The sequence below is a fragment of the Alternaria burnsii genome (genome assembly GCF_013036055.1).
Source record: "Alternaria burnsii strain CBS107.38 chromosome Unknown 740, whole genome shotgun sequence".
NCBI lineage: Eukaryota > Fungi > Ascomycota > Dothideomycetes > Pleosporales > Pleosporaceae > Alternaria > Alternaria burnsii.
Genome location: NW_024066112.1, coordinates 109,037 through 134,577, shown reverse-complemented (window position 1 = coordinate 134,577; position 25,541 = coordinate 109,037). Strand labels below are relative to the sequence as shown.

Genomic DNA, 25,541 nt, shown 5'->3' with positions numbered 1-25,541 from the left:
TGCGGCAGTCCCCAGCACCTCCCTCTCCTTGCCAGCGCTGCACTGAAGAAACCTCTGCAGTGTGAACACCGTCTCGACCGCCCAGACTCGTACCTCCTTCCGGTATTGAGCCAACCTCCAAGACGTGATCCACGGCCGCACACCGATTCCTCCCGACATCCCTCCGAGTGCATCGTGTACAACGACTCGTCCACGATGAACAACAACCAGCAGGGCAACCGCCTGCAGCTCAACTTCGGCTTCGGAGGCGGCGACCGAAACAATCAATACCAGCAGGAAGTGGGCAGAGCATTCCCCACGACGCCCTCGACATTCCCGCAACCTGTATACCCCAACCAGGCCGGCCAGCAAGAGGTCTGGGGCGCCCAGCAGGGCAATGGCTACAATGGCGGCGGCGGCTACTTCATGAACCCCTACCAGCAGGCACAATACCAAGGGCAGCAGGGCAACCTCCAGGCTCCAGGCAGCCAGCGTTTCGACCAGAGTGCCAATGGCCTCGCCCAACAACTCTCGCACCAACACCTCTCGGGCGGCGGTCGCTCTGGAAGCCCGTACGGCCGACAAGGCTCGCCCAACCCCGGACGCCCTCGCACCGCAGACAACAGAGGAGGCTACGGGTATGGAAGCCAGGGCGGCAGCTCAGGACCCCGCCAAGGCCCCTCGCTGTACGACGAAGAGGCGCCCCAACGAAACCCCACAAAGTACTCGGAGAACGTAGACAAGCAGGCCATGGTCTCCAAGAGTCTGATCAACACCTTCTTCAAGGACAGCGTACAGCGGGCACGCGACCGGAATCAAAGGTCAAACCACCCCACCACTCCTCGCCCGACACGACTAACTTGCTTGCAGAGCTCTCGAACTCGACGCCATCATGAAGGAGCCCTCTTTCTCCGACAGCCGGAAACGGTCCAAAGAAGACAGCATGCGCCGTGCCGAAGTCGAATACTTGCGCTTCCTGCGGACAAAAGAGAAGCCCGAAAACTTCTCCACGCTCAAGATTATCGGCAAGGGTGCTTTTGGAGAGGTCAAGCTGGTCCAACGGCGCAACGACGGCAAGATCTATGCGCTCAAGTCGCTTGTCAAGCAGGAGATGGTGAGCTTCCACAGTACACTACCTTCAGTATCGGGCTGACTTGTTGTAGTTCAAAAAAGACCAGCTGGCCCACGTACGGTCAGAACGTGACATTCTCGCAGAGTCTGACAGTCCTTGGGTTGTCAAGCTACACACAACCTTCCAGGACAACACGTTCCTCTACATGCTTATGGAGTTTCTGCCAGGTGGTGACTTGATGACCATGCTGATCAAGTACGAAATCTTTACCGAGGACATTACGCGCTTCTACATGGCCGAGATCACGCTTGCGATAGAAGCAGTCCACAAGCTTGGTTTCATTCACCGGTAAGAATAAAGTCTCTGTGAGCTTCAGCGTACAACTCTAATCTTTCTAGTGACATCAAACCCGACAACATCCTTCTAGACCGAGGTGGCCACATCAAGCTGACAGATTTCGGTCTCTCGACCGGCTTCCACAAGGAGCACGACGCAGGCTACTACAAGAAGCTCCTCGCAGGCGGCGCCCACAAGTCGAACCGAGACAACCGACAATCCATGAACCTTGACCAGATCCAACTCACTGTCAGCAACCGTACCCAGATCAACACATGGCGTAAGTCTCGTCGCCAGCTCGCCTACTCGACCGTCGGTACGCCTGATTATATTGCGCCCGAAATTTTCAGCGGCCAGGGCTACGACTACAGCTGCGATTGGTGGTCGGTGGGCACGATTATGTTTGAGTGTTTGATTGGCTGGCCGCCGTTCTGCGCTGAGGAGCCGCATGATACTTACCGCAAGATTGTTGATTGGCCGAGGAACTTGCACTTTCCTCCTGACCAGCAACTCGGTGCTGAGGCTGAGGACTTTGTTCGCCGGTATGTCTTTTCTTCTCACTTACGTCCTCTTCTTCACAAGCCCCAGTCTTGGCAATTTAAAACCCTGAATTACTGACATTTGAAATCATAGTCTGATATGTGACGCCGAACACCGCCTCGGTCGCATCGGCGGCGCCAACGAGATCAAACAACACCCCTTTTTCAGAGGTGTTGCTTGGGACGGTCTCCGCCGTATCCGCGCGCCGTTTGAACCTAAGCTCCAGAGTAACATTGATACGCAGTATTTCCCAATTGATGAAATTGATCAGCAAGATACATCTGCTGCGCATCGTGCGCAGGCTGCGCAGGCGGCTAATGAGGATGAGTACGCGACGAGTTTGCCGTTTATTGGGTATACGTATAAGAGGTTCGATGCATTTAGGGGGTCGTAGACGGCGTTGTCGTCGTCGTTGGGCAGTGGGAAGAAGAAGACGACCATGACGATGATGGAAGATGGAGGAGGCGTTGTTCATGGGGGGGAACCATGTGTTCTTCGAACAGGAAAGCAATAGCGGGCTCGTTCGATTTGAGGAAAGGGACACATGAGGTTTCTTTGTCTTTTCCGTCCTTGTCCACTGCCTCATGCCCTGTTCTCCTCTCCTCTGCGAACATGACATATGCTCTGGTTGGCTGGCGGATACCATCATATCTGAACCGATATACTACTAGGTAGTGTTCGCGCATTGCGCGCAGATTATCATGGCGGAGAGAGGGTGGGGTCACAAGGAAGAAAATCAAAAGGCTTTTTTTTTCTTTCTTCCCCCCAACCAGGTAAAACGCAGATGTGGCAAGAGAGGTCACTTTGTTCAATTTGTGAATTCATGTTTTGTGATTGATGTACATGGGACTGTTGATGAATTGATAAACACAAAAGACTGGGATCATTCTACTATGGCTATACATGCCTGTTTTTTCCTTGTAGCTTGTGTTTTGCGAAAAGTTGCTCTGGCGAGGTAGTGTCCTTGTTACTGATGATTGTTCAATTCCATGGCTTGAAGAGAGAAGAAGATTGGTATTATGATTCCATTTTTTTTCGCTCTTTGGGTTGCTTCTCCTTTATTGTGGCACACGTTTGATCGCTTGGTTTATCTGTCTGGCTGTCCGTCTGTACGTCTGTTCTGACGATGTGTGAATACATATATGCCATTACGCCCCGCTGAATCTTGTGGAATAACTCGCTCTCATGTTGCCACAAGACCAAAACACACACACACACCAACGCCCTTTCTTCAAGTTCTTGTGATGCTGAACGCTTTAGAACGTTATTCCGTTTCTGCTTCCCCATCCAGAATCCCAACTACTTTGCTGTATTACAACGTCCATTTTTTTGGTGCTCGCCCCCAGGTCTGCAACTGTGGTTCTCGTGATCTTTTCCAACTAGAAAGAAGCTTGTTTGGCCGTTTCTCATCGGGCCTCGAATTGGACCATACTAGAGTGGGTATATGTTAGTGATTGTTATTTTGGAGTCTTTGTAAATGAGCACTTTAGCTGTTCCACTTGGAGATTGCCGTTGTGTGCTCTCCCGCATGTGGATGTGTGTGTGTGTGCGCTTGGAAGAACTCCGTCTGTGCCTCTTTCTCTTTTTCTCCCTCCATGTCGTCATTCCACCACCACATTCCACCCAACTTTGTCCCTGCTCATCTCCTCTCAACACGCGCATGTCCCCCTCCTCCTCTCATCTTGTTCATTGTCTTGTCACGCGCCGCGCTCTTTGTCCTCCTAGACCACAGACACACACACACCACATGGGGAGAAATGTGTTATAACTTACCGGTTGGTCCTCTGCTTGTAAAGCACACGATGACCACAGTTCCTGCACCGGATGGGCTCCCCGCGCTTGAGAGGCACGTCCATGTCGCAGTCGCCGCACTTGTAGTGGACGGTGCGGGCTGTGGCGTCGATGGCGCTGGCAGTTTGGTCGGCGGTCGTGGTTTGTTGGGGTTGGTAGGCTGACATGGTTGAGGTATTTGGCGGGTTGGGGGAGGTTGCGGTGTTTGAGATGTGGGTGTGTATGTGTGTGTGTGAGGGTGCGCAAGTTGCAGAGGATGCGATGATGGTTTGCGCCCGGGCCGAGTGCTGGAATCTTGATGCAAAACAAGGGTCGCGGTGGTACGTGCGCTAGGCTTATCGATAGCACACCTGCGGTCGAATCATGTTACCTGACTTTTCTCCATCCTTCACATCGTCTTCTTCCATTTGCACCCGAATGAGGACAAGTCGATTAACTTCATGTAAGGCAGACTCATGTTGATGTTATTTTATAGATCAGCATGCCTGGATTGGTCGTTTACATGGTCGCGCCCACGCCACCACAAGACATATTTTCACGGAGTTCCACTAAGACTTACCTTAGGACGACGAACCCCCCTATATCATTGTCCCGGATTTGCTGTCGCTAGCTCCCATTTTCTCACAATGTTTTTGTGTTTATATTTAACTCTAGCCTGCTTTGCTATGAAGATAACAAGCTCACCGAAGCGTGTCGAGGAATAAAGACTATTGTCTACAGAGATACCGAGCTCGACAAGGAGCGCAAAAATCTAGCTTGCAGCGGTTGGAGAAATAAGTGATATCGCCATGTTGCCTTTCATCATGAACGAAGCACCACAACGCAGATACGGTCTCAGTGGCCCCTTTATGATGCTCCGACAAAAATCGAATGTCTCACAAGGATTTTCCTCTCTGTCCTCTCGGAGCATCTCCCAAGGCGTCAAGAAATTGAAGTCGCCCTTTGGTGTCGATAGCAATTTCAGAATGGATTCCATGGCCTCCCGAGTCTCTAGACGTTTGTATACACTCGCTTCCGGTCGCGGCATCTCCCGTCGACATGCTTCTATCACTAGACCTGCGATACCAGCAACAATTGGACAAGCGTAGGAGCTGCCTGTCACTCTTTTGTCTCCTCCAGCAGAGAGATATCTACCAGGAGCAGCAAATCGTTCTCGCTTCCAATCACTGTCTGGCGTTCCCGTGGTCGGAATTTCCTTGCCGAAACCATCGAAAGCATCAACCGCGATGACGCCGCAATGTCGGGCTGGAAACAGCATCTTCCCGAGCGCTCCGTCGTTGGTGGAAGCAGCAAACATTAGGATCGACTTCTTGTTCTTGATGTTGTCTAGCTCATCCTCCACACCGTCACCATCATCCTGTGTCTCCCATCCAAAAGACATGATGATGATGTCGACTTCCTCCCTGCTAGCCCATTGCAAAGCCTTGACTATAGCCTGCTTATCTGGCACTGGTTTACCTCCATCGTCATTGCGTTTGGCTACTCGAGCGATGTATAACTTGGCATTTGGGCACGCACGAGCTACTTGGTATGCAACTGCTGTGCCATGGCCCGTCTCACCTTTATTGTAATTGTGCTCGCTTTCGCCGGATATAAAATTTTTGCTTCTCTTGTAGACCCTGTCTCTGAAGTGAAACCTTGAATCTATACCGCTGTCTAAAATCGCGATACGAACTTCTTTAGGTGGAGGGCCAATTCTAGCGCGAGTATTTTCTTGCCTCATGAATATAGGTAGTGTTATGGTTTCGAGGTTTTTGAACCACTTATCGGCGCCCCTATCACATGTGTCAGTGTACGCACGTATTGCAATCAAGATTCACTGACTGGTAGGATTGTAGGCTCAGAAACGCTGTGTCTTGACAAGATGCTTGTCTGTTCGGTATTCGATCTGGAGGATTCTTGACCTTGAAGGACCTGTGCTTATTGATATCGTTTCGTTGTTTTTTTGGGCCTCTACTCTTCAAGGACTGCAGAGGATTACGCTTTCGCTCCACCGTGTCTTGCACTTCCGGGTATTGACCGCAAGCATATGTAGACTAGTAAATGGGTATAGTATACCCAACTTTAGGTATAGGTTAGGTTAAGGTCGCACAGACCGTAGGTTAGAGTTAGGTCTAATTTATAAGACCCTAACCTAACCTAAACCTTAACCTATATATTTTATGCTAAAAATAGGTTAGAGTTAGGTTAAGGTATACTCTAGCGTAGGTTAAAGTTAGGTTAAGATAGTCTAAGCGTAAGTTAGAGTTAGGTTAGAGGTTAGGTTAGGGTTAGCTATATAGAAAGTAGTTAGGGATTAGCTTTATAGAAAGTAGTTAGGGTTTAGCTATATAAAAAAGTTAGGGGTTAAAAGGTAAGATTTTAATATATTTACTAAGACTGTAGTAATATATAGTTATTATAGATTATTATAACAGCTACGTTTACCTATTACTTAGCTTTTTTTCTTAGCTGCTATAACTTCTATAGTTAGAGTAGAGATTCTAGATTAGAAAGCTTACTTTTCTTATCTTCCTCTTATTCTATATAATAGAGATCTTGTAGCTAGGTTTCTAAAAGAGCTTCTAGCTTAAATAGATTATCTATCTTATTATATAGAGGTTTAGAACGTTATACTTTAGAAATATAGTGTATATCCTCTTTTTAGGAGATAGCATTCTTAAGTACTATAATCTACTAGATTATTTATATAGTAAGTTAATGCCTATAGTTACTAATAATATCCTTAGTAATATTAAAGACTTACTTAACCCTTACTCTAGTAATTAGGATAGCTAAGATATCCTTAGTAACTTAAGATAGATAGGGGTAAACATCTTTATACTATTACTACTACTTTAGGATATTAAACTAATCTCCTTTCTAGATAGGAGGAGTGCTAAGGTAAGCGTCTCTCTCTTACTAAGTTAGGCTGCTCTTACTATTATTATCTACTTCTAGTATAAAAGAGCTTTAGCTTAGGATTAAAAAGCTAGTATAAGGTAATTATACTACAGGTGTAGGCTTCTAAAACTATTTATTATTTATAGACGTTCTTGTAGTAGGTATAGAGCTAACGCTTAGTATTACTTCTTACCTAACGTTGTATTAACTTAGGTACTTAAGAAACTGTTAGTAGTAGATATACTTATCTTCTAGCGCTTAGCCCTCTTCCTAATAGTATAATTAGCTACTAACTGTAATAAATAACTATAATAAGACTACCTTATATATTATTAATTTTGTAGTTAGATCTAGAATTACTCTACAATTATATAATAATCTTTAGTCCTTACTAGTCCTAGTATAGTATTTATTAAGTTTGTTCTTACTTTCTTAAACTACAGCTTTTACTACAGCAGGCTATTTAAGTAGTTAATAGTTAGTGTTGTTGTTTATACTATTTAATATTATTTTAATATAGTTAAAGAGTATATTATATATAAGCTAGATATATTAAATCTATAGCTTCTAAGTCTTGCTTAAAGCACTAGTAGCTTTCTTAAATTATTTTAGTATTTCTATAATAATCTCTAGGTATTTCTACTTATTTAATAAAAGCTAAAGTTACTAGAGATTATAATAGTCTAGATCCCTAGAACTAGTGCTATAAGAACTAGTAACTATATAAACGCCTCTTTTTAATGCTATCTCTTTTATAAGCTATTTATTAATATACTTTTATAGTATTATTACGCGTTTGTATATATTATATATTAAGTTCTATTAAGTCTTTACGTCTTAAAAGACTGCTAATTAGCTTTTAGGAGGTTATATAGCGAGAAATTATTTAAATTACTATAGTAACGCGTTAATTGCGATACAGATAGCTTAGATCTAGTTAAGACGTTAGCTATAATAATAGTATATAATAAACTATACAGACCTTGCGAAGAGAGTTTAGGACTAATATATCTGTAATAATATTATATATCTAATCTCTCTATAGTAGTTCTCTAGGCGCTAATTTAAAAGGGTTTACTAGCTTTAGGTAATAGAAGATATCTTATATAACTAGGTTAATAACGTAGGCTAGGTAGGGTATTAAGTTTTCTAGAGGGCTCTAATAGATATTATCTTAAGTAAGGTATAATTTAATACTATAGCAGAGGGTACTATTATTACTTGTATTATTAGCTGTAATAGCTAAAAGGCGATAACAGAGGTCTCTTATTAATAGTATAGAATATAGGTGTTCTACTATAGATGCTCTAGTATGTTAACCTTATAGTAGAATAAAGTCGAGTAGTCTCTCTTATAGCTACTAAGTACTATTAATATAGTACGCTTTAATCCTAAAAAAGCTTAGATAATTAGAAGCAGACTATATATCTAACGCGACTAAGATCTTAGTTGCTAAGCTAATATCTTATAGAAGCGCTGTACTAGCTTCTTTAAATTAGATCTCAAAAGTATTCTAAAATTTATAACAGCTAGTTATTACAGTATTAGGCTATAAGAACTTAATAAACTATTAGAATAATAGTCGCTTTATAGTCTAGAAAGACTAGTTGTTAGTAATTATAATATAGATAAGCTCTTTATTAAACCTAGCCTAGGTATATTCTAGGATAGTAATATATGTTATAATCTATTAGTAGTAGGAAAAAGAGGCGAACGTTGTTTATTAAGCTTTATAAACAGGTAATGTAGTTTACTTATATAAATTTGTTTTCTAGTAGTTAAGTAGATATTTAGTTCTAATACTAGTTAAAATTAGATAAGATAGAACAGCCCTACAATTTCTGCAAAGAACGTAAAGCTAACTAGTTAATATATTAGCAGCTTTTCTAAATTACTTCTAAATAGGACTACTACGCCCTAAGTTATTCTAGCGTAGTAGCGTACTATCTAGATTTATAGCCTAGATTATATTACTCTACTAGACTATTTATATATTAAAGAGACGCTCTCTTTAAGTTTCTCCCTCTATAAGTAATTATTTATATAGTAGTAAGCAGCTAAGTAGCTTAATAAGTTAATTACCCCCCCCTCTAATAATCTACAGCCTGCTTATTTTAAGATAATAGAGAGATAGAAGCGGCTCTATAGGAGGTTTAGCTATAAGACTGTAGATAGAATAAAGATAAGACTGTAACTAGTATAATAGACTATAATAACAGCTATTTATTTAATATTACTATATCTAAAAGTATGTATATCTAACCTGTTCTATAATCTCTAGATTAGAAAATCTGTAGCGTTATACTAAAACCTTAGGTAACCTACTATATAAGTAGCGTAGACTTAAAGAGGACTTAGAAACTCTAGTATAGATTATAATTAGCTACTAGAGCTTAAAAAGCTAATATATATAGTAGTCTACGCGTTATTAATATAAAAAGCAAGCTAATTAGAACGATCTAGCTAATATAATTAGCTGTAATAACTACTAAGGTTTACTTATTCTACTAAAGCAACGCTTATTATTCTAGAATAGTAGAGACCTAACTACTTTAATCTAAAAACCCCTTAAACTTAGTCTTACTATTATCTTCTTCTTTAGCCTTATTAGCCTACTTATTATATATCTTATACTTATTTAGCAAAGAAGTAAAGTAATTCTTAATATTACTATTGTTATTAATCTCCTCTTTATAGTTATTACTATCTGCAGCTAGAATATATAGCTTACTATTATCCTTAATTAGGAAATCGCTCTCTAGCTCTATAAGTAGAAGCTCTAGTTATCTAGTCTTTATTAGTATATATATATTATAATTAGCTGTAATAAACTTACTTCTAATCCTTATCTATATAGATTACTAACTCTTTAGGCTTTAATTTAGATACCTATACTTAAAATACCTATTTCTCTTCTTTACTATTAAAACTGTTCTTCTTAAGCTTTTCTAAACCTTTAAGATAAGTTCTTTACTAAATAATATCTAGAAGTCTATATTAACTATAAAGGCGTTATGCTATGCGCGGCAGTTCTTTCTTTTTAGGATTATTAATCTCTTAGATAGTATTAACTTTAATTTAATAGCTTTAAAGATCTGCTTTATAGTAAGCTTTTTCCTACTTCTTATAAGTAGAATGTAGCTTACCCTCTAGCTATTTAGCTATATAGATTAGTATAAAGATATAATAATAGACTATAATAACTTACTACTACTATAGTCTTTAAATTTTTTCTAGCATACCTTCTTATACTAATCCTCTATTACTTTCTACTACTCTTTCTTACTTAGATCTTTATAGGCTTAATATTTATTTAGCTTATTCTTAAGAGCGTATTTTATAGCCTAATCTATATTACGTACTGTAGTTAAGGCTTTAGTCTTATTATCTTAAGTAGCAGCGTAATTATATTGCGTAATAGCTTAATAAGTAGTACTAAGGTTGCCTTTAAAAGGCTACTTAAAGTTAGTAAGTTGTCCCTTCTTAGGAATATTAGCTTAACCGCGTAGTAAGAAGATATAGCAGATCTCTTACTCTTTAGACTCCTAATTCTATAGTTATTAGTATAAGCTGTTATTAATAGCTGTATTAAATACCTTAGTAAGCTTCTGCTACTCTTTAAGCTTAAAGCCCTAAAGTACTGTCTTTAGTAGTATAAGACCTTTAGGCTAAATACCGCTATTATCTATATTACTAAATAGCTCTTTCTTAATATTAGCTATTTTAACGCGTTTAATAGCTGTAATAATTAAATGTAATAATTATTAAATTTAAGAAGTTAAATAGTTAAGTATATAGCTAGGTAGCTAGTTAGTTAGATAGTTAGCAGGTAGCTTAATATTGCTATTTTAGGTGTGTGTAGTCTGTGTACAACTACTTAGCGCTAGCGCTAAAATCTAATTTTACCTATTATTAGTTAGAATACCTACACCTAACTATACTCTACTACCTACTAACTACCTAATAAGCTTAATTATTATATATAATAATAACAATCTTATACTATATATATAATAGCTAATACTATATAAAAGCTAAAGCTAAAGCCTAAGCCTAAGCTAAAACTAAGCGCACGTAATACTAGAGTTAGTAGTAAGTCTCTTCCTTAGCTACTTGTATAGAAGGCCGCACGTAAAAAGCTAAAGACTTTAGGAATAAATAAGAATAGTACTACTTATAAGAAGCGTTGTTTTAAAGTAGGTAGTAAGTTATTATATTCTATAATTATAGTATATACTTAACTTTACTTAGCTGTTGCGCTTAGAGAGATAAGGAAATATTAGAAAAGTACTAATCTCCTTCTCTATAAGCTGCCTTTCTCTAGACTTATCTGCGAGATTTCTAAAGACATATTATATAATTTTTAATAGGCTAGTATAGCTATTATAGCGTTATAGGAGATAGCTAAAACTTACTTTATTAGCTACTTTAAGAGTATATCTATACATTCTATTTACTTCTTCTATCTTTACTAACTATTATAGACTTTAACGTTAATGCTATTTATATAAAGAGAGTTACTATTATATATAAGGACTTAGACCTTACTAAGCGCTACTATATTAAGTATAATAAGAGAAGATAGGGGACTTAAAGGTATTTATAAGTAGTAGGAGGACTTTAGGAAATTTACAATAGATACTAAGTCTTATAATATAATCTAATACTCTACTATACTATAATAATTGTCTGTAATATTACGCTCTAAATAATTACTCTATATATTTAGGTATATATAGGTATACTTAATCTAATACTCTACTATACTATAATAATTGTCTGTAATATTAGGCTTTAAATAATTACTCTTTATATATTTAGGTATATATAGGTATACTTAAGTATACTATACTTAACTCTAACCTACGCTTAGACTACCTTAACTTAACTCTAACTTACGCTAAAGTATACTCTAACCTAACTCTAACCTATTTTTAGCGTAAAATATATAAGTTAGGGTTAAGGTTAGGTTAGGGTTTTATAAATTAGACCTAACCCTAACCTAACCTATACCTATTTACCAGTCTAAGCATATGGGGGATGTATCCTGGACGGATGTGGTGGAGTGCCTCTCTCATGCTGTGAAGATAATATCGCGATAGTTGCACGGCTGCTGGTAGCCTGATGACTGGCGGTTTTGGCAAAGCTCGCCATGATGAAGGAGGGCTGGAAAGACTGAGAGCAATGTTCAAACGATTGTGATGACTTTCTGAATGACGAGGTCTCTGGTTGGAAGGGTCCAAAACATGCTCTAATATGTCGATAGATTGTAGAATGGGCAGTGCAGAAATTCCCAAAGGGCCACCACAACCAAGATCCTCTGCTATGCTTCGGCAAAGCTATCGCTGGTTTATTAATAGTCTGGTGTCGATGAATCCGGCCATTCAAGCGCAAGACTTAAAAGGCTCATTCGTCAGAAGTCATATGGCTTGAGGAGATGGCTGCAGCTGCTTGAGTGGGACAAATGGCGGGCCAGTCAGCAGCTCAATTGAGGTTTTGGTGGTGGTGGCTTGCACCTGCATCTCAGCCGTGCTCAGCCTGCCAGCCTTTACGCTCTCCTACAGTATCGCTAAATTTATCTCAGAGACAGAAGCGCCTTACATATACATATATGTATGCATATTGCAGACGGAATGCTGTGACTATTGACATTTGGATACCTACATCCATCACATCATGTTGAGATATTTCCTCGCACCTACGCGTGAAACGCCGCCAGACACCTTCATAAGGCTGGGCAACATCATCGAACAACCGCACTTTGCGGATCAGCCTCTCAATGAAGTCCCACTCCCAATCGATAAAGTCACTGTAAACCCTGAAGCAAGGAGAGCAAAGTTTAGTTTCGGCGATACCAAAACAACCACCATTGGCATTTGGGCTACGTTTCTCATGCAAATCCTGGGCGTTGGCGGTGATGTCAACACACAGATCTCCAGAGGGACAACGGAGACCTGGGACTGCGACACAATTAAGACGATTTCCTTCGAGCCGAGCATTGCATACATCAAGAAAAGTGTCGAAGCCACGGCTGTCAAGCAGTACATTCAAGAGCGCCGACATCGGCCATGGGACACCAAGCTCTACATGATCACGGGGATTAAGATCGCGTACGGTGCCAAAGGTACAATCAGTCATGCGCGTAGCAAAGGTATACATCTGCATCTTGGTGTTGATGCTACATCTTTGGGTGCGCCGATGCAAGCTGGTCCAGATATAGGGGTTGAAAAGGGTCGCAATGTGACACAGGAGATTGGCGATAAAGATCCGTTTGTGCTTGGATTCCGCATACAGAGGATCAAGGTATCGATTAAGGGGCGAATTAGACAGGAACGCGTTGAAGATGGCGATATGCTGGGCGTTGACGACGATCTTGAGGATGGAGAGCGGGTAGAGCTTGTGATTGATGGACTGGAGGACGCAGACGCGGATGCGGAGGAGTTTGGTATCGAGAGCTCGTGGACAGTGGACGGTGAAGGAGATGGGAAGATGACTTGCGCTTTGGTAGAAGACGATTAATTTGACGCAGTAGTGCGCTCTTCTGTATCGACGCGATGATGCGCATGTGGCTTAGACCGAAAGACAATGGTCGTTGTGGTACGGTAGGTGCGCAACGCTTATCGATAGTGCACTTTGTATCCCTGAAGCATTCCAAAGTTCTGCAACCTGTCATCCGCTATACTACTATCGTCGTCCGTCTGCAGATGAAGGAAGCTGCCTTCTACTAACGTTGATCGCTGTGTTTACCACAATGTTTACACTTTTAGCGAGCGAAGACTCAGACTTCGGTTAAGATGTATGAAGGCTGCCCAAAGGCTGCCCCAAGGCTGACGGAAGGCTGACCTCCGGAAATCTGTACGAGGATGCTTGGATCATGATACTCTGCGCGCCATCCCGGCCTGGGCACGCCCATCAGGATCACATCCAGACAGTAAGTCAACTTACTGATGCGTAGGTTTCCAGATCAGTGTTCATGTATGCGCACCCTCCGTACCATTCTTATCGTCAATCCAGCCCGCGCGTGTAATGAGACGTAGCACAAGGCTACATTTACCCCGCGCTGTTGTGGTGGCTATGCATCGCCTCCATGCAGTTGAGGGAGGGCTGATAAAAACACTGCCTTGCTCCAAAAGATGTCATAGACTTGTTTCCTCTCCTCCAAGAATCCGGCTGCACTGCGCTGCACTCCGCATATAGATGTCGCGACCGGTCCTGATTCCAGCACACGGTCATCAGCTCTGAAGGCTCCCAGCTGCTCGGCCAGACTCTTCCACGAAGCCTTTTCTGTCTACTCGACGCTCATACCGTCCATACGTATACTGTTTCCTCGATGGCCTCCAATTTATCCACCGCTGCCCCCCTAAAGCCCGTGATCCGATTAGCTCAAGCCATTTCCTTGTTCGAGGCGAGTCTTTCTGATGGCCAAAAAGTCGTCTTTCGCAATCAGCGGACACAATCGCTGCAGTGTACCCCCAGTACAACTGATGTAATGCGGATCACAGCAGAGATCGACGCGTCACGGAAGGCAGGAGGGCGTTGTTTTGGACCTCGATTTACCAAATTCCTCCATGGCGTACAACAGTTTGCTGCGCTTGGCGACGTTGTCGTAGGGAGCTCCCAGAATGTGGTTGCCTGTGGTGTATGGTCAGTGGTACGCATGTGTCTATTGGTAAGTCTTCCATCGTTTTGTTGACTCAGATCACCGTCTACTTGTGAAATACGGGGTATCTTATGTTGAGGTAACCTTGCTTTAGCGTGCTTGATCTGACGTAGTGATAATTCTAGGCAGCTACGAATCGCGCATCATACCTCGAAAGCTTGTCTCTTCTCCTTATGGAAGCTGGTCAATCGACAAGACAGCACTCAGATCTGGCGTTGTTGTATCCTCGTTCAAAATCATTACAATCGTACATCATCGAATTCTTCATTGTTGTGGTACAGACATGTTTTCGATACCACCGATACCTTCAGAAGTCTGCATTGGGAAAATTCACATCCTCACTCAATGATTCCGATATCAAAGAGATGCGGTCGAATCTTTTGGTGTGGTCAAAATCGATTCAAGTGGAGATCACGATACTCATCGCAAGAAGAATCGAAACAGAAGCGGAGTGCAGTTCGCGATTCAGGGCTATGATGGATTTGAATTCGAAGAGCACTTCTCAGCAACAGAAGCAGATTGCACTTCGAAAAATGTTGGACCGCTGCTCAACTCACGATTACGAAACCACGTGGAGACAAATTCGAAAGGCGGGCAATACAAACTTGTATGCGCAAATGCCTGAGTATGTCGAATGGGCAAGAGGGTCCGATCCTAAAACACTCATTTTGGTTGGCAAACTCGGATATGGGAAATCCGTAACACTTGCGAATATTGTGGATGATATCAACTTACGGATCGATACTAGCGTTTCTGGATTGGCGTACTTCTTTTGCCGACATGACCTTCCTGAAAGTTTGGTAGCGAGGACAGTAATTGGTGCACTCATACGCCAGATCATCAGCCTATTCTCACACCTCCTAACCGAGACGGAAGCTACCAATGCTTATGATCTCTCTCAACTCTACGATTTGATGTGTCACATTGTCCCCCCTAAGCACATTATTTACATCATACTTGACGGCCTGGATCTGTGCTCTCCTCTGGAACGAAAAGCAATTACCGAGCAATTGGACATGCTAAGAATGCGATTCAACACACGAGCCTGCGTTTCTCGCCGTCTAGAACCGGAAATAGAGCTACATTCTTTCGCCACAGAGTTTCCAGAAGCTAAGGCGGTCAGACTTCCCGATAATAATTCGGACATTCGAGCATTCATAAAAGTGCAACTGGACACTGCTATATCAAGTGGATCCCTGGCCCTGGGAAATCCCGTCCTTATCCTTGATATAGAAAACACACTTTTACAAGGCTCACAGCATATGTTTCTCTGGGTTACTCTTCAGATCCAATCGATCTGCATGATGCAAACCGATCACGACATTCGAGAAGCGCTTACAGAACTACCGCAAGATCTCTCAGGGATCTACAGCCGGATATTAAGGCAAGCAACAAGACCAGGTCAGCCTTTACAGTCAGACATATTCAAGCTTATCTTGAGTGCGAGGCGGCCACTTACGACACAGGAGATGCGGGAAGCTTTGAGTGTGACACCGGGAAACACCAGATGGGACCCAGCCAAAATACTCAACAGCATATATCCGGCACTGACATCCTGCGGTTGTCTTATCACCATCGACGAAGAAGAGCACACAGTACGTACAGTACATCCAAGTGTAAACCAGTTCTTACTTCAAGAAAACCCTACATCGCCAACTATGATTCATGGAATACCATTTGAGCCAGAGGCTGCGCAAGCCCTGATGTCATCGATAATCATCACCTATCTCAGTTATGAGATTTTCGGAACAGAACTCACAGTCCGTCTCCCTACACTCGATGTAGGAACAGCGCCCTCTCACATCATCACTTCTATGACGGGCACACGCAAAAGTGTCCAAGCTATGGCCCTGAAGCTCTTGCGATCGAAAGGGCAATCCAACTTTGATGTTTCCAATGCTCTTGCAAAAGGATTCAAGCAGATTCCTTCTGACATGGAATCTTACAACTTCCAGCACTATGCAAAAGCGCATATCATAGAACACTTGACAGGTCTTCCGATGCTATTGTGCTCTGTTCCGGAAAACTTCTTCCGATATTTCGAACAAGACACAATACCTGTCACATCGTTGAAGGAAGCAATTGGCTTACTCTGGGCGTTGCTTCAACCGCCTAGTCGATGGCCTTGCGATGAAGCCTACAGAAATGGTCTGCAACTTTTCGGGTCAAATTCCAAACGTATTCAGCATAGTTCTTTGTTTAGCGAAATGTTCTACTACGCTATCGAGACTAACCGTCTTCATGCAATCAGGTACTTATTGGATCTGTACACTCCGTTGTTCCTAGATTACCATGCCGCAATTGTGGATCCTGGAAGCGTCCTCTACCGTTATCCAGTGCTCGCCGATATCATGGAGACGATAAGCCAGTCACCGAATATCTCACCATCTCGCGACGATATCTCAGCTATCCTTGTCGGGCTTGCGCCACTGTGTCTTGCTATCTCAACGTCTCGGGACGATGCTGCTCAGCTCCTCATCAACAATGAATTGATAGATCTCAACTGTAGCGACGATTCAGACTCGGGTGTATGGTCAAGACCGATTGGCGTTGCCACCAGTATGGGAAACATCAAAATCGTTAGAGCCTTGCTCTCAACGGATCACGCGGAGCGATTCATACTGTCAGAAGATGAAGGATTAGAGCTATCTGAAACAATAGACAATGCCAATACCGTGTTGTTGATTCAGGATTACATTAGGGCAAACTCGTCGCTACCAGGTCTTCACAGGGTTAAAAGAGTTAGCAGTAGGGTCGCAGGCATGTACAAGCTAAAACAAAAGATTGCTGGGGTTTGAAACTTTAGATATCCTATGAAAAAAGCTCAAGTTACAAAGATCTTCTAACGTCTCTGGATTGCGGCACCGTGGGGTAGTTGTAACAAAGTATGCGCCATACTACAAGCAGGAATTACCGTAAAGTGCCCCACCTATATAGGTACTGGTGCCCCGCAGCAGCACCTGTATCAATGCACAACAACAACCACGACGGCGACGACTAAGATAAGCGGGTCGATACTGTAAGTAGGTAAGCACCTGATATAATTTGGTTGTGAAACAGGGTACTGATTCCTCGACTTCGCACAGACCATAGCGCATTCGCTCTTTATGTCAACGGCGCAGTTAAAACAGCTCTTCGACTGTCGAACATGGTCTCTCAGGATCCTGATCAGCACAATATTGCGTCTATCTCAGACCTAGACGACTCCAGCATCTATACACCTACCACGACTGCCGAGAACGCTACTTTGGACCTTGTGGAAGACCACGCATCGCCGAGTTGGGTGCCTTCACATGGATGTACCGTCATCATTCGCTCTATTTCATGCGGCAATGTGCTCACATTGCTTGATGGGAACATCGTACTAGCTCCACCCAGCGGTCGTGGATCTATCATGTGGACGTGTATAGAGACTCAAGGCTGGTTTGGATTCCGAAACTGCGTCTCATCTAAGTTCATATGCCATGGTGGGGACGGAAGACTTAAGTGCACGGCAGAGAAGAATAGTAGTTGGAGACAAATTACTATTACTCCAGTACCAGAAGGGGGCTACGTTATGCAAATGTTGGACTGGTGGACTCTTCGTCCTATAGTGATCAATGCACAGAACGGGCTACAAAAGCTAGGGAGGACTGGAAACAAGCTGTCGGAAGGAATTGTATGGAGCTTTATAGAGTGTAGGGCTGGTGATGCTGACCTCTGAGACTCTTGAGTAGGGCAGTCTCGTTATAGTCAAATACGTTCGATCAATTAAGATATGAAGTAAACCGGCGGGTACATGCGATAAGATACTTTCATGCTGGCATTCAAGAACATATTGGGATTCGAAAGCATGTCCGTGGTTGATGGCTTTTGAGATATCCACTCCGTTCGTATGACGAGCGTAGACGCTTGTTTCTTGGTTTGACACTTTCACATCTCGTCATCCAGATTTTCTAGATAGATCTCTAGAATCGCTCGCCACCTCTAGATGAACGGATCCTAAGGTTGAGGAAAGACCTTTGCGCGTACCGATATTCATTGCTATAAATAAGAGAAACGTCAACGTAGTGAATATGATACTATCTTCGGACCGTGGTCGTCTAATGCGGCAAGAAGCGAGACAAGGACCGGAATGACTTATGATAGAGATTAAAGAACAGAGAGGATGGTCCTATCATGATAAACACCTTCCTGGTGACTACCTAGGATAGATTCTAGTCGAGAAGCAAATCATACATCTCGATCGAACACCAAGTCTACTTTCATCAATTTCAAAAGTCAAGAATTGACATGGTATTCCTGTTGTGATAGTTTTGAGACTCAGAGTTAGATTAGACTGTTCTTCGGAACGTTCCGTATCGGAATAGGAACGTTCCTAAGAACAGGAACATGAACATCAACCTCAAGCGATGATCACTACACCGTGCGCATAATGGCACCAGCCAATCCGCCAACGTCGCTCGTGAACTCTATCAGAACGATTGAAGCTTTGAAGGTTCTGATTATCGGTAATAAGATCCACGCAGTCCACCTTGTGCCTGACTGATGTAATATCAAGACCAGGTTCGCGCGCTTCACGGCCATTCATACCCGACGTCACACTACACGTTTTCAGTATTAACCTCCGCACTCCCGCCCACCCATCCGCCCCCCGGCTCAGCCATCAGGAAGCCATTTGTGTTCTATACGGCCCAAGCTATCGTCTACACCCAGCCTGACTCAATCGCTGAATGGAAGCTATTAGCCGAGGGCGAAGTTGTCGACTCGGCATGGGAGGCGGTAGAGAGCCTTTACTGCAAGTTGCAAGAGCAGGTTGGAGAAGTGACGCGTGAGTGCAAATAAAAATCTGGCTTAGAAGATGAGAAATACTAACGAGATGCAGATCCCATGAGCCCAGGTGAGTCGTGGGACGGACAGGAGATTGTTGATGACATGATGAGTGAGACATGAGTCGAGCTGGCAGGTGAGATTCAAGGCCTACCGGAGGTCAGTATGGACGAACCCTCAAGACGCGTCGGTTTTACTCTTTTGTGGAACTTAACTTCCGATCATGCTCTAGTTTCCCTTCGCCACAGGCGGGAAATGTCCACGAAATCCCCATTCTGTCGCTGTCTTTCAACTCGTCTTTTCTTATTTCTTAGCTATTTTGGGGAAGAAATCCACAACTCCTAAAACACTCAAACATCATGCGCGACAACCATGCAAACATCCTCGCTCTTATAGGAACCAGTCTTTTGACCAATATTCTCCCTTATCTCCAGTAGATTGCGATGAGGTACCGGCGCCATCCCACCATTCACTGCAAGTATGCTCAGCTACTCAATATTGCTTCATCGGCATTTCCACGTATTGATTCGATGACTCAAGCTGCATCCATAGATCCCGGAAGTCCTGATACTGCGCAGGATGCCCAGGTGGTGTTCACTTGGTTGCATAACATCATAAACACAATCTTTACTGCCGCTCAATTGATGCTGGACTGCTGACGAAAGACATTGTTACGGATGATTGAGTGCAGACATGCATATAGCATTAACATCACCGATGGCCGCGGTATCGATGACGTATGCTGTCACGCTAATCCAGATATAGCTTTGCCTCGGCTCGGTATCTTCCCCAGATTCTGCGACCTCCGCATTGAACTCCGCAGCTCTGATACCCGTGCAAAGCGCTAACAACTCACTCGACTGTGGATTTCATACTAATCATCTTGCGACCTCTTGCATAACTGGATTTTTCGAATCACGAGGACGATTACAACATGCCGAGCGTACAACTCAAGGTCGAACGGCAAGGGGTGAGCAAGGAGCTCTCCGAACCTCTGCCTGAGCCGAAACCATTCGAGGGTTTGAAGGGAATCAGAAGTCTCGCTGGGGACCTTGGCAGTCAGTGAGTAGGAAGCTGTGGCGCGGACTCATAGCTGGATGGGCGAATACTGATTGCACCCAGACGCGTCAAAGACAAAGTGATCATCGTTACTGGTATGCTCACCACTTCCAGCACATCCCGTATAACATTTACGTCTAACATCGCTTCCAGGTGCAAACTCCGAAATAGGCATCGGCCGCGCAAGCGCACACCAATTCGCACGTAACGGCGCCCGCGCAATCTACGTTTGCGACTTCGCCGATTCTAACCTCGAGACACACAAGCGCGAGCTCAACAACCTATACCCGTTGACCGAGATCCACACCCGGCAATTCGATGCCGCAGACGAAGCGTCAGTACAGAAGGTCTGCCAGGAAGCTCTAGACACCTACGGCCGTCTCGATGTCTTCTTCGCCAACGCAGGAATATCGTCCGGCAAGGTGTTCTGGGAAGAGTCGGTAGAAGGCTTCATGAACGTGTTGCGCACAAACGCTCTCTCCGTTTTTCTCGCTGCGAAACACGCATCTCGCGCTATGCTCAAGACTTCGAATCAGAAACCATACCCGAGCGGCAGCATCATCGCTACGGCGAGTGTAGCAGGTCTCCGATCCAACGCCGGTCCCACGGATTACTCCGCTTCAAAGGCTGCAGTGATCAGTCTGATGCAGACGTGCGCGTATCAACTTGCTGGCTCGGGTATAAGGTGTAATGCTGTTTGCCCAGGCCTCATCGAAACTGGTATGACTAGGGTGACATACGACGCGGCGAGGAAGAGGGGGAGTGAGAAGAAGATTGGGCAGCTGAACCCGCTTCAGAGGGGAGGGCAGCCGGATGAAATCGCGAGGGCGGTACTGTTCTTGGCAAGTGATGAGGCTAGCTATGTTAATGCGCAGGCTTGGGCAGTGGATGGGGGGTTGAGTGGGGGATTACCGTTTGTGCCAGGAAAACTGGCATAGGATGTGGACAAATTGTTTAGAGAAATGGAGTGGCGAAGACCCTGTTACATCGCATGAAGCATTTTCTACATCACCGCAATACTACTACTCTGGTACATTCGTGGGACTCCTGCTAGCGTACCAGTAGCCGAGTGTGCTTCGTTTCTGGTCGCGGGAAATTACACCACTCAGCCAGCCACGACGTCGCATCGGTAGACGCCTATCCAATAATCGTCCATGATGTCTCAGCAGTCACAATCTGCACGTAAATCCGCCTCACAGTGAACCAAGATATTGCTGGGCAGTACGATGCATAGTATAGTTTAGGGTATTCGATTAACTTGGGCACCGTTTGGAAGCCTTTTCCTTCAAAGACCATATCGTCATATCCAGCTACTTTCTCCCTGCATAAGCCGATCTGCCACACTGTCATCTACCCAATATTCTACTGAATAACTTCGCGATGGCGTACTTACCAGCACACATCTCAGGCTCAAACCCCTTCGAATCTCCATTTCTAGACCGTGATATCTCAAGCCCACCATTCTTACCAATCTATCCCACTCTCCGTCCAATCAAAGAGCCTCCCCGCCGTACACCATCTCCACCAGCACCAACAATCTACCTTACAGGCTACCGCTGCCACGCTAGCGACCCAGAATATAGATACGCGAGGGAGAAAACAGGAGAAATCCAGCCATACTGGTTCGACGAAGCGCACGGTGCTGCGGACTTCAACGAGGGAGTGAGAAGGAGGGCGAGGAATAATATGGCACCCCATGAGGACGAAGTGGTGGTCATAGGCCTTAATGATGAAGGGAAGGAGATGGATAGAGTAGCAGCTAGAGGTCTAAGGGAGAGAGCCAGGGAGAGGGCTTTGATGAGGGAGGAGGGTGAGTGGAGGCTTGGGGGGTATGTGGTGAGTATACATCCCGCAATCTGACGATGGCATCGGTTGACTTGGGACAGGATATGAGCGGAGAAATCGGAGGTAACGATTTGGAAGACAGGATAATGATCCGTGAGGAACAGTGGGAGCAGCTGGAGGCAGAGAGGGAGAGTTTGCAAGAAGAGAGGAAGAAGCTCAATGTCAATGAGACGGAAGAAAAGCGACAGGAAAAGGAAGAGCAGCATGCTCGACGCGTACTTATTCGTGACCGCGCGCTTGGCCTGCTAGATTTTCAGAAGAACACGAAGCTAAAAGGCAAATCGAAGGTTGAAATCGCAGAGCGGCAAAACGTAAACGTTGATTCCCTACATATTCCAGGCTTAAGCAGCTCCAAGGACAATATTCCTGTTCTCACCGAGCCGCAATACTCACCCGCTGGCGAAGGACTCCCCCCTCCTCCGCCACTAACAGTCCGCAATCCAGACCTTCCACAAATGGTCACGCAGGAAGCCTCTACACCAACGCGCGGCCGAGGCCCAACGCGTCGCAGAGCGCCCACACCTCCATCGTTGAAGAGCTCTACGACCACCGAAACCGATATCGACGATCACAGTGAGAGCAATGCACTTTCTTTGCGACGGAGTTGTTCTTCTGCAACGAGAGTTCAGGCTGACGTTCCAGTTGTGCCTGTGCCTGAGAATAGTGTATGCATCCCCGTACTAGCTTGACTTGCGACTGAAGCTGATAAGTATGCATAGGGACTGGTGAGAGACGTCGGTACATTGGAGAGGCAGGTTCCAGAGAACAGTGTATGCGCAACCCGTTTCGATGTTCTAGTGATAGTTTGGCTAATGTGGGGACTAGGGACTAGTACAGGACTTTGGTACGTTGGAGAGGGCGAGAGCGCGGAGGGCCGATAGCAATCGCTTCTTTGCGTGTTGCGTTGGAAGGAGGAAGTAGGTGGTGGGAGGAAGCGTGTATGCTGGATGGTTGCGACGGCTTGGAGAAGGATCTCGAAAGCCGTGCACCTATGGGCATGGGCGCACGAGAGAATATTGCAGATGAACCGCAATTGCGCAGTACGTTATCGCCGATGGAACATCCATTTGACTTGGCCCAGAGTCCTTTGGCTGGTATAATATTGTAGTGTTATTTACACTTAGCCAGCAATGTACTTCATTGGTTAATATAGACTTCTAGTCCCGCCAAACCTAGAATCACGGACAGCGTCCCAATGCACGATAACACTCGCTACGCAAAACACATGGCTTGGGCGAATCAAGGCAAAGGACTATGGTAGCGAGAAAGGCAAGCTAGTTATGTACTGCGACAACACCTGGCTAAAGCTCTTCCCGAACATATTTGCGCGCGCTGATAGGACAAGCAGCTTCTTCGTATCGGTTAGTCATAAGCGTACCACTGTTGTATATAGGAGGTCAGTGAAGTGATACAGGGTCCTAGCCTAATTCACTTGCGCCGAAAGATGTCACGTTTCTTTGCTGCAAGAAGCTGCCTTCCGCGTTCACCACTTTGCGTGACCGCATCGAGTCGCCTTCACCCCAACTTGCAGCCGATAAAGATGCGCGGCCACGCTGAATTAAATCTCAACTCACTGCGCTTCCTACCGCGCTAAGACTGCGTACATACTCCTACCTTCAAATATCCTCGTTGTCGCAACAATTGCTGCATTCACCACTCGTTAACGCAACACTATTACCATGACCGGCTTGGGCGGCCGCCAGGATTACCCTAGCCCTTCGACTTCGATGCGCGAAATCGACGAGTCGTATCCTTCCCCCCAGGATATTGAGACGCAGAAGTGGAGCAACGCATTAAAGAATTCGCAGCGCGCGCTCAATGAAACGATGCACTCACCCGTCTATCGACGGCTCCTTACCAGCACCGAATCAATCTGGAGTTGTAACATTCCGGGACTTCAGGACTCGTCTGGCGGCACCGCAGGAAACGATGAAGATAGAGGCGCTGTCCAATCTCCTTTGACTGACACCCGAATGAGGCTGGGCAACGGCTACAAAGGTTGCCATGATGGCTGTGTGCAAGCTTCGGTCCCTAAAGCTGTCAGTATCGTACCAGAAAGACGTTTTGATGGAGATTTGAACACTCCTGGCCTAGCGACCCCACTCTCAGTCCGTAGTCATATGCTTCCCAGAATCTCGATTGAGTCACCGCGTCAACCTTACTTCGGCGGTTCTGATCATGCTTACGCGAAGCTGGACACTCAAAGCACGTCCTCTGGCTGGAATTATGAGCAAGAAAAATGCTCGCAAAGACCGCGGGGCTTTGCTGCCCACTCCAGCGCACTCGGTCTCCAGGATGACACTCACCCGGCGAACCTCTCCAACCCACGAGGATCACCGAGAACCCTTCACACGCCGGACGAAACAGAGTTTTACGAGCGCATGGAAGGTGACTGGATTTCACGTCTATCGGGTATTCCATCTCCTTCACACCCTGGTAGTACGGGGAAGCAACTTCACGAGACTAACGGTACACCACTCTGCTCAGTCCCAAACGGCACTGTTCTGCGAGACTACGAGATGGCATGGCAAAGGTCAGCGGAATATGGTACAGATATGAAGGGATCAAAGCACAGACAGCGAGGTCCCTCGTCGCCCACCGTACAGCGCTACGCATCCACTGGATCGATCTTATCGGCCTTCGACATCACACCACGCAGCGCACAAATCGACGACGAAGGAAACATTTTCATCAATGGCCCAGGACATGTACGAAAGCACACTGATCCGTTTGCGGACTCTAAGCCGGTTTTGCACGGTTCACAGTCTGCCAGGTTTCCCATAGCTAGGCCTTTGACACAGTTCCAGCTGCCGTCGCAGTCTTCCATGCGCCAAACTCTCACCCCGACTGCTGCATTGTGCCCCAAGTCAGCTCCGGAAAATGCTCCGTCCGCTCGTCCGCCCACACTAGTCACAATTCCACTTGTCTCCGCGACCTCTGTGCGTGCCATGCCGCCTACCCCAGCATTCCTTAGTTCTGTATCGGGACCAGTTGCAAAAGATCGCCAACTCACAAGATCCAACTCCTGTATCCTACCAACTCCCCTTTCCAGTATCCAGGGCAAGTATCATCACACCCTAGAAGCGCGCGCACGTCTAGAAGCACAAGAACCCGTCCGCGAAAAATGGATCCGCACCGAAGCGGCCAAGATCGGACAGCTAGCGAGGCTGAGGCAAAATACCTACCGTCGTTGGGTAGAGACCAATTCTGAACTGAATTACAGGAACTGGCAAAAAGCCGAGGCGGCGCTGGCCGAGGCTACAAACACGGAGAATAAAAAGGAAGAGAGGCGGAATTTGTTTTTGAATTTGAAGGGTATGACGGCGTTGAAGACAGACAAGGCTGAGGATATGTCAGCTGATAGCCGCGAGAGAGACGCTAGGGGTGGAAAAGAGAAACTGCTTGGCTACCAGATGGCGACGATGGAGCGAATATGCGCGGAGGTCAAGCATAGGGAAGGCGAGGCGATCATCAGCACTGAGATGTTGGCGACTTTGAACTTGGATGAGAAGAAGGCTCTTCGCAAGCATCTTCTCGGACGTCTTGGTAGGTATTGAGAGTCTTGAC

General features: G+C 45.1%; 8 protein-coding genes across 8 annotated transcripts; 5 read left to right on the top strand and 3 right to left on the bottom strand.

The window, feature by feature from the left end:
* Window positions 1-195: 195 nt before the first annotated feature.
* GT037_004879 (serine threonine-protein kinase cot-1) lies at window positions 196-2,321 on the top strand (the record flags this gene model as incomplete). The annotated part of the gene is made up of 5 exons (XM_038929926.1): window positions 196-800; window positions 850-1,093; window positions 1,143-1,399; window positions 1,450-1,929; window positions 2,021-2,321. The coding sequence occupies 5 exons, from the start codon at window positions 196-198 to the stop codon at window positions 2,319-2,321; spliced, it is 1,887 nt and encodes a 628-aa protein (XP_038786876.1).
* Window positions 2,322-3,566: 1,245 nt separating this feature from the next.
* GT037_004878 (metallothionein-i transcription activator) lies at window positions 3,567-3,885 on the bottom strand (the record flags this gene model as incomplete). The annotated part of the gene is made up of 2 exons (XM_038929925.1): window positions 3,567-3,648; window positions 3,701-3,885. The coding sequence occupies 2 exons, from the start codon at window positions 3,883-3,885 to the stop codon at window positions 3,567-3,569; spliced, it is 267 nt and encodes an 88-aa protein (XP_038786875.1).
* A 584-nt stretch (window positions 3,886-4,469) lies between these two features.
* Window positions 4,470-5,441, bottom strand: GT037_004877 (uncharacterized protein; the record flags this gene model as incomplete). Its single annotated transcript, XM_038929924.1, has 1 exon — window positions 4,470-5,441. One exon carries the CDS (start codon window positions 5,439-5,441, stop codon window positions 4,470-4,472), a length of 972 nt encoding a protein of 323 aa, XP_038786874.1.
* A 64-nt stretch (window positions 5,442-5,505) lies between these two features.
* GT037_004876 (uncharacterized protein) lies at window positions 5,506-11,755 on the bottom strand (the record flags this gene model as incomplete). The annotated part of the gene is made up of 2 exons (XM_038929923.1): window positions 5,506-5,747; window positions 11,635-11,755. The coding sequence occupies 2 exons, from the start codon at window positions 11,753-11,755 to the stop codon at window positions 5,506-5,508; spliced, it is 363 nt and encodes a 120-aa protein (XP_038786873.1).
* A 522-nt stretch (window positions 11,756-12,277) lies between these two features.
* On the top strand, window positions 12,278-19,193 carry GT037_004875 (uncharacterized protein; the record flags this gene model as incomplete). The annotated part of the gene is made up of 4 exons (XM_038929922.1): window positions 12,278-13,066; window positions 14,387-17,009; window positions 18,802-19,071; window positions 19,126-19,193. 4 exons carry the CDS (start codon window positions 12,278-12,280, stop codon window positions 19,191-19,193), a joined length of 3,750 nt encoding a protein of 1,249 aa, XP_038786872.1.
* Window positions 19,194-20,004: 811 nt separating this feature from the next.
* GT037_004874 (uncharacterized protein) lies at window positions 20,005-21,067 on the top strand (the record flags this gene model as incomplete). The annotated part of the gene is made up of 3 exons (XM_038929921.1): window positions 20,005-20,132; window positions 20,193-20,224; window positions 20,283-21,067. 3 exons carry the CDS (start codon window positions 20,005-20,007, stop codon window positions 21,065-21,067), a joined length of 945 nt encoding a protein of 314 aa, XP_038786871.1.
* A 442-nt stretch (window positions 21,068-21,509) lies between these two features.
* On the top strand, window positions 21,510-22,895 carry GT037_004873 (uncharacterized protein; the record flags this gene model as incomplete). The annotated part of the gene is made up of 5 exons (XM_038929920.1): window positions 21,510-21,965; window positions 22,016-22,547; window positions 22,617-22,639; window positions 22,694-22,744; window positions 22,800-22,895. The coding sequence occupies 5 exons, from the start codon at window positions 21,510-21,512 to the stop codon at window positions 22,893-22,895; spliced, it is 1,158 nt and encodes a 385-aa protein (XP_038786870.1).
* Window positions 22,896-23,653: 758 nt separating this feature from the next.
* GT037_004872 (uncharacterized protein) lies at window positions 23,654-25,531 on the top strand (the record flags this gene model as incomplete). Its single annotated transcript, XM_038929919.1, has 1 exon — window positions 23,654-25,531. One exon carries the CDS (start codon window positions 23,654-23,656, stop codon window positions 25,529-25,531), a length of 1,878 nt encoding a protein of 625 aa, XP_038786869.1.
* Between the last annotated feature and the right edge of the window lie 10 nt (window positions 25,532-25,541).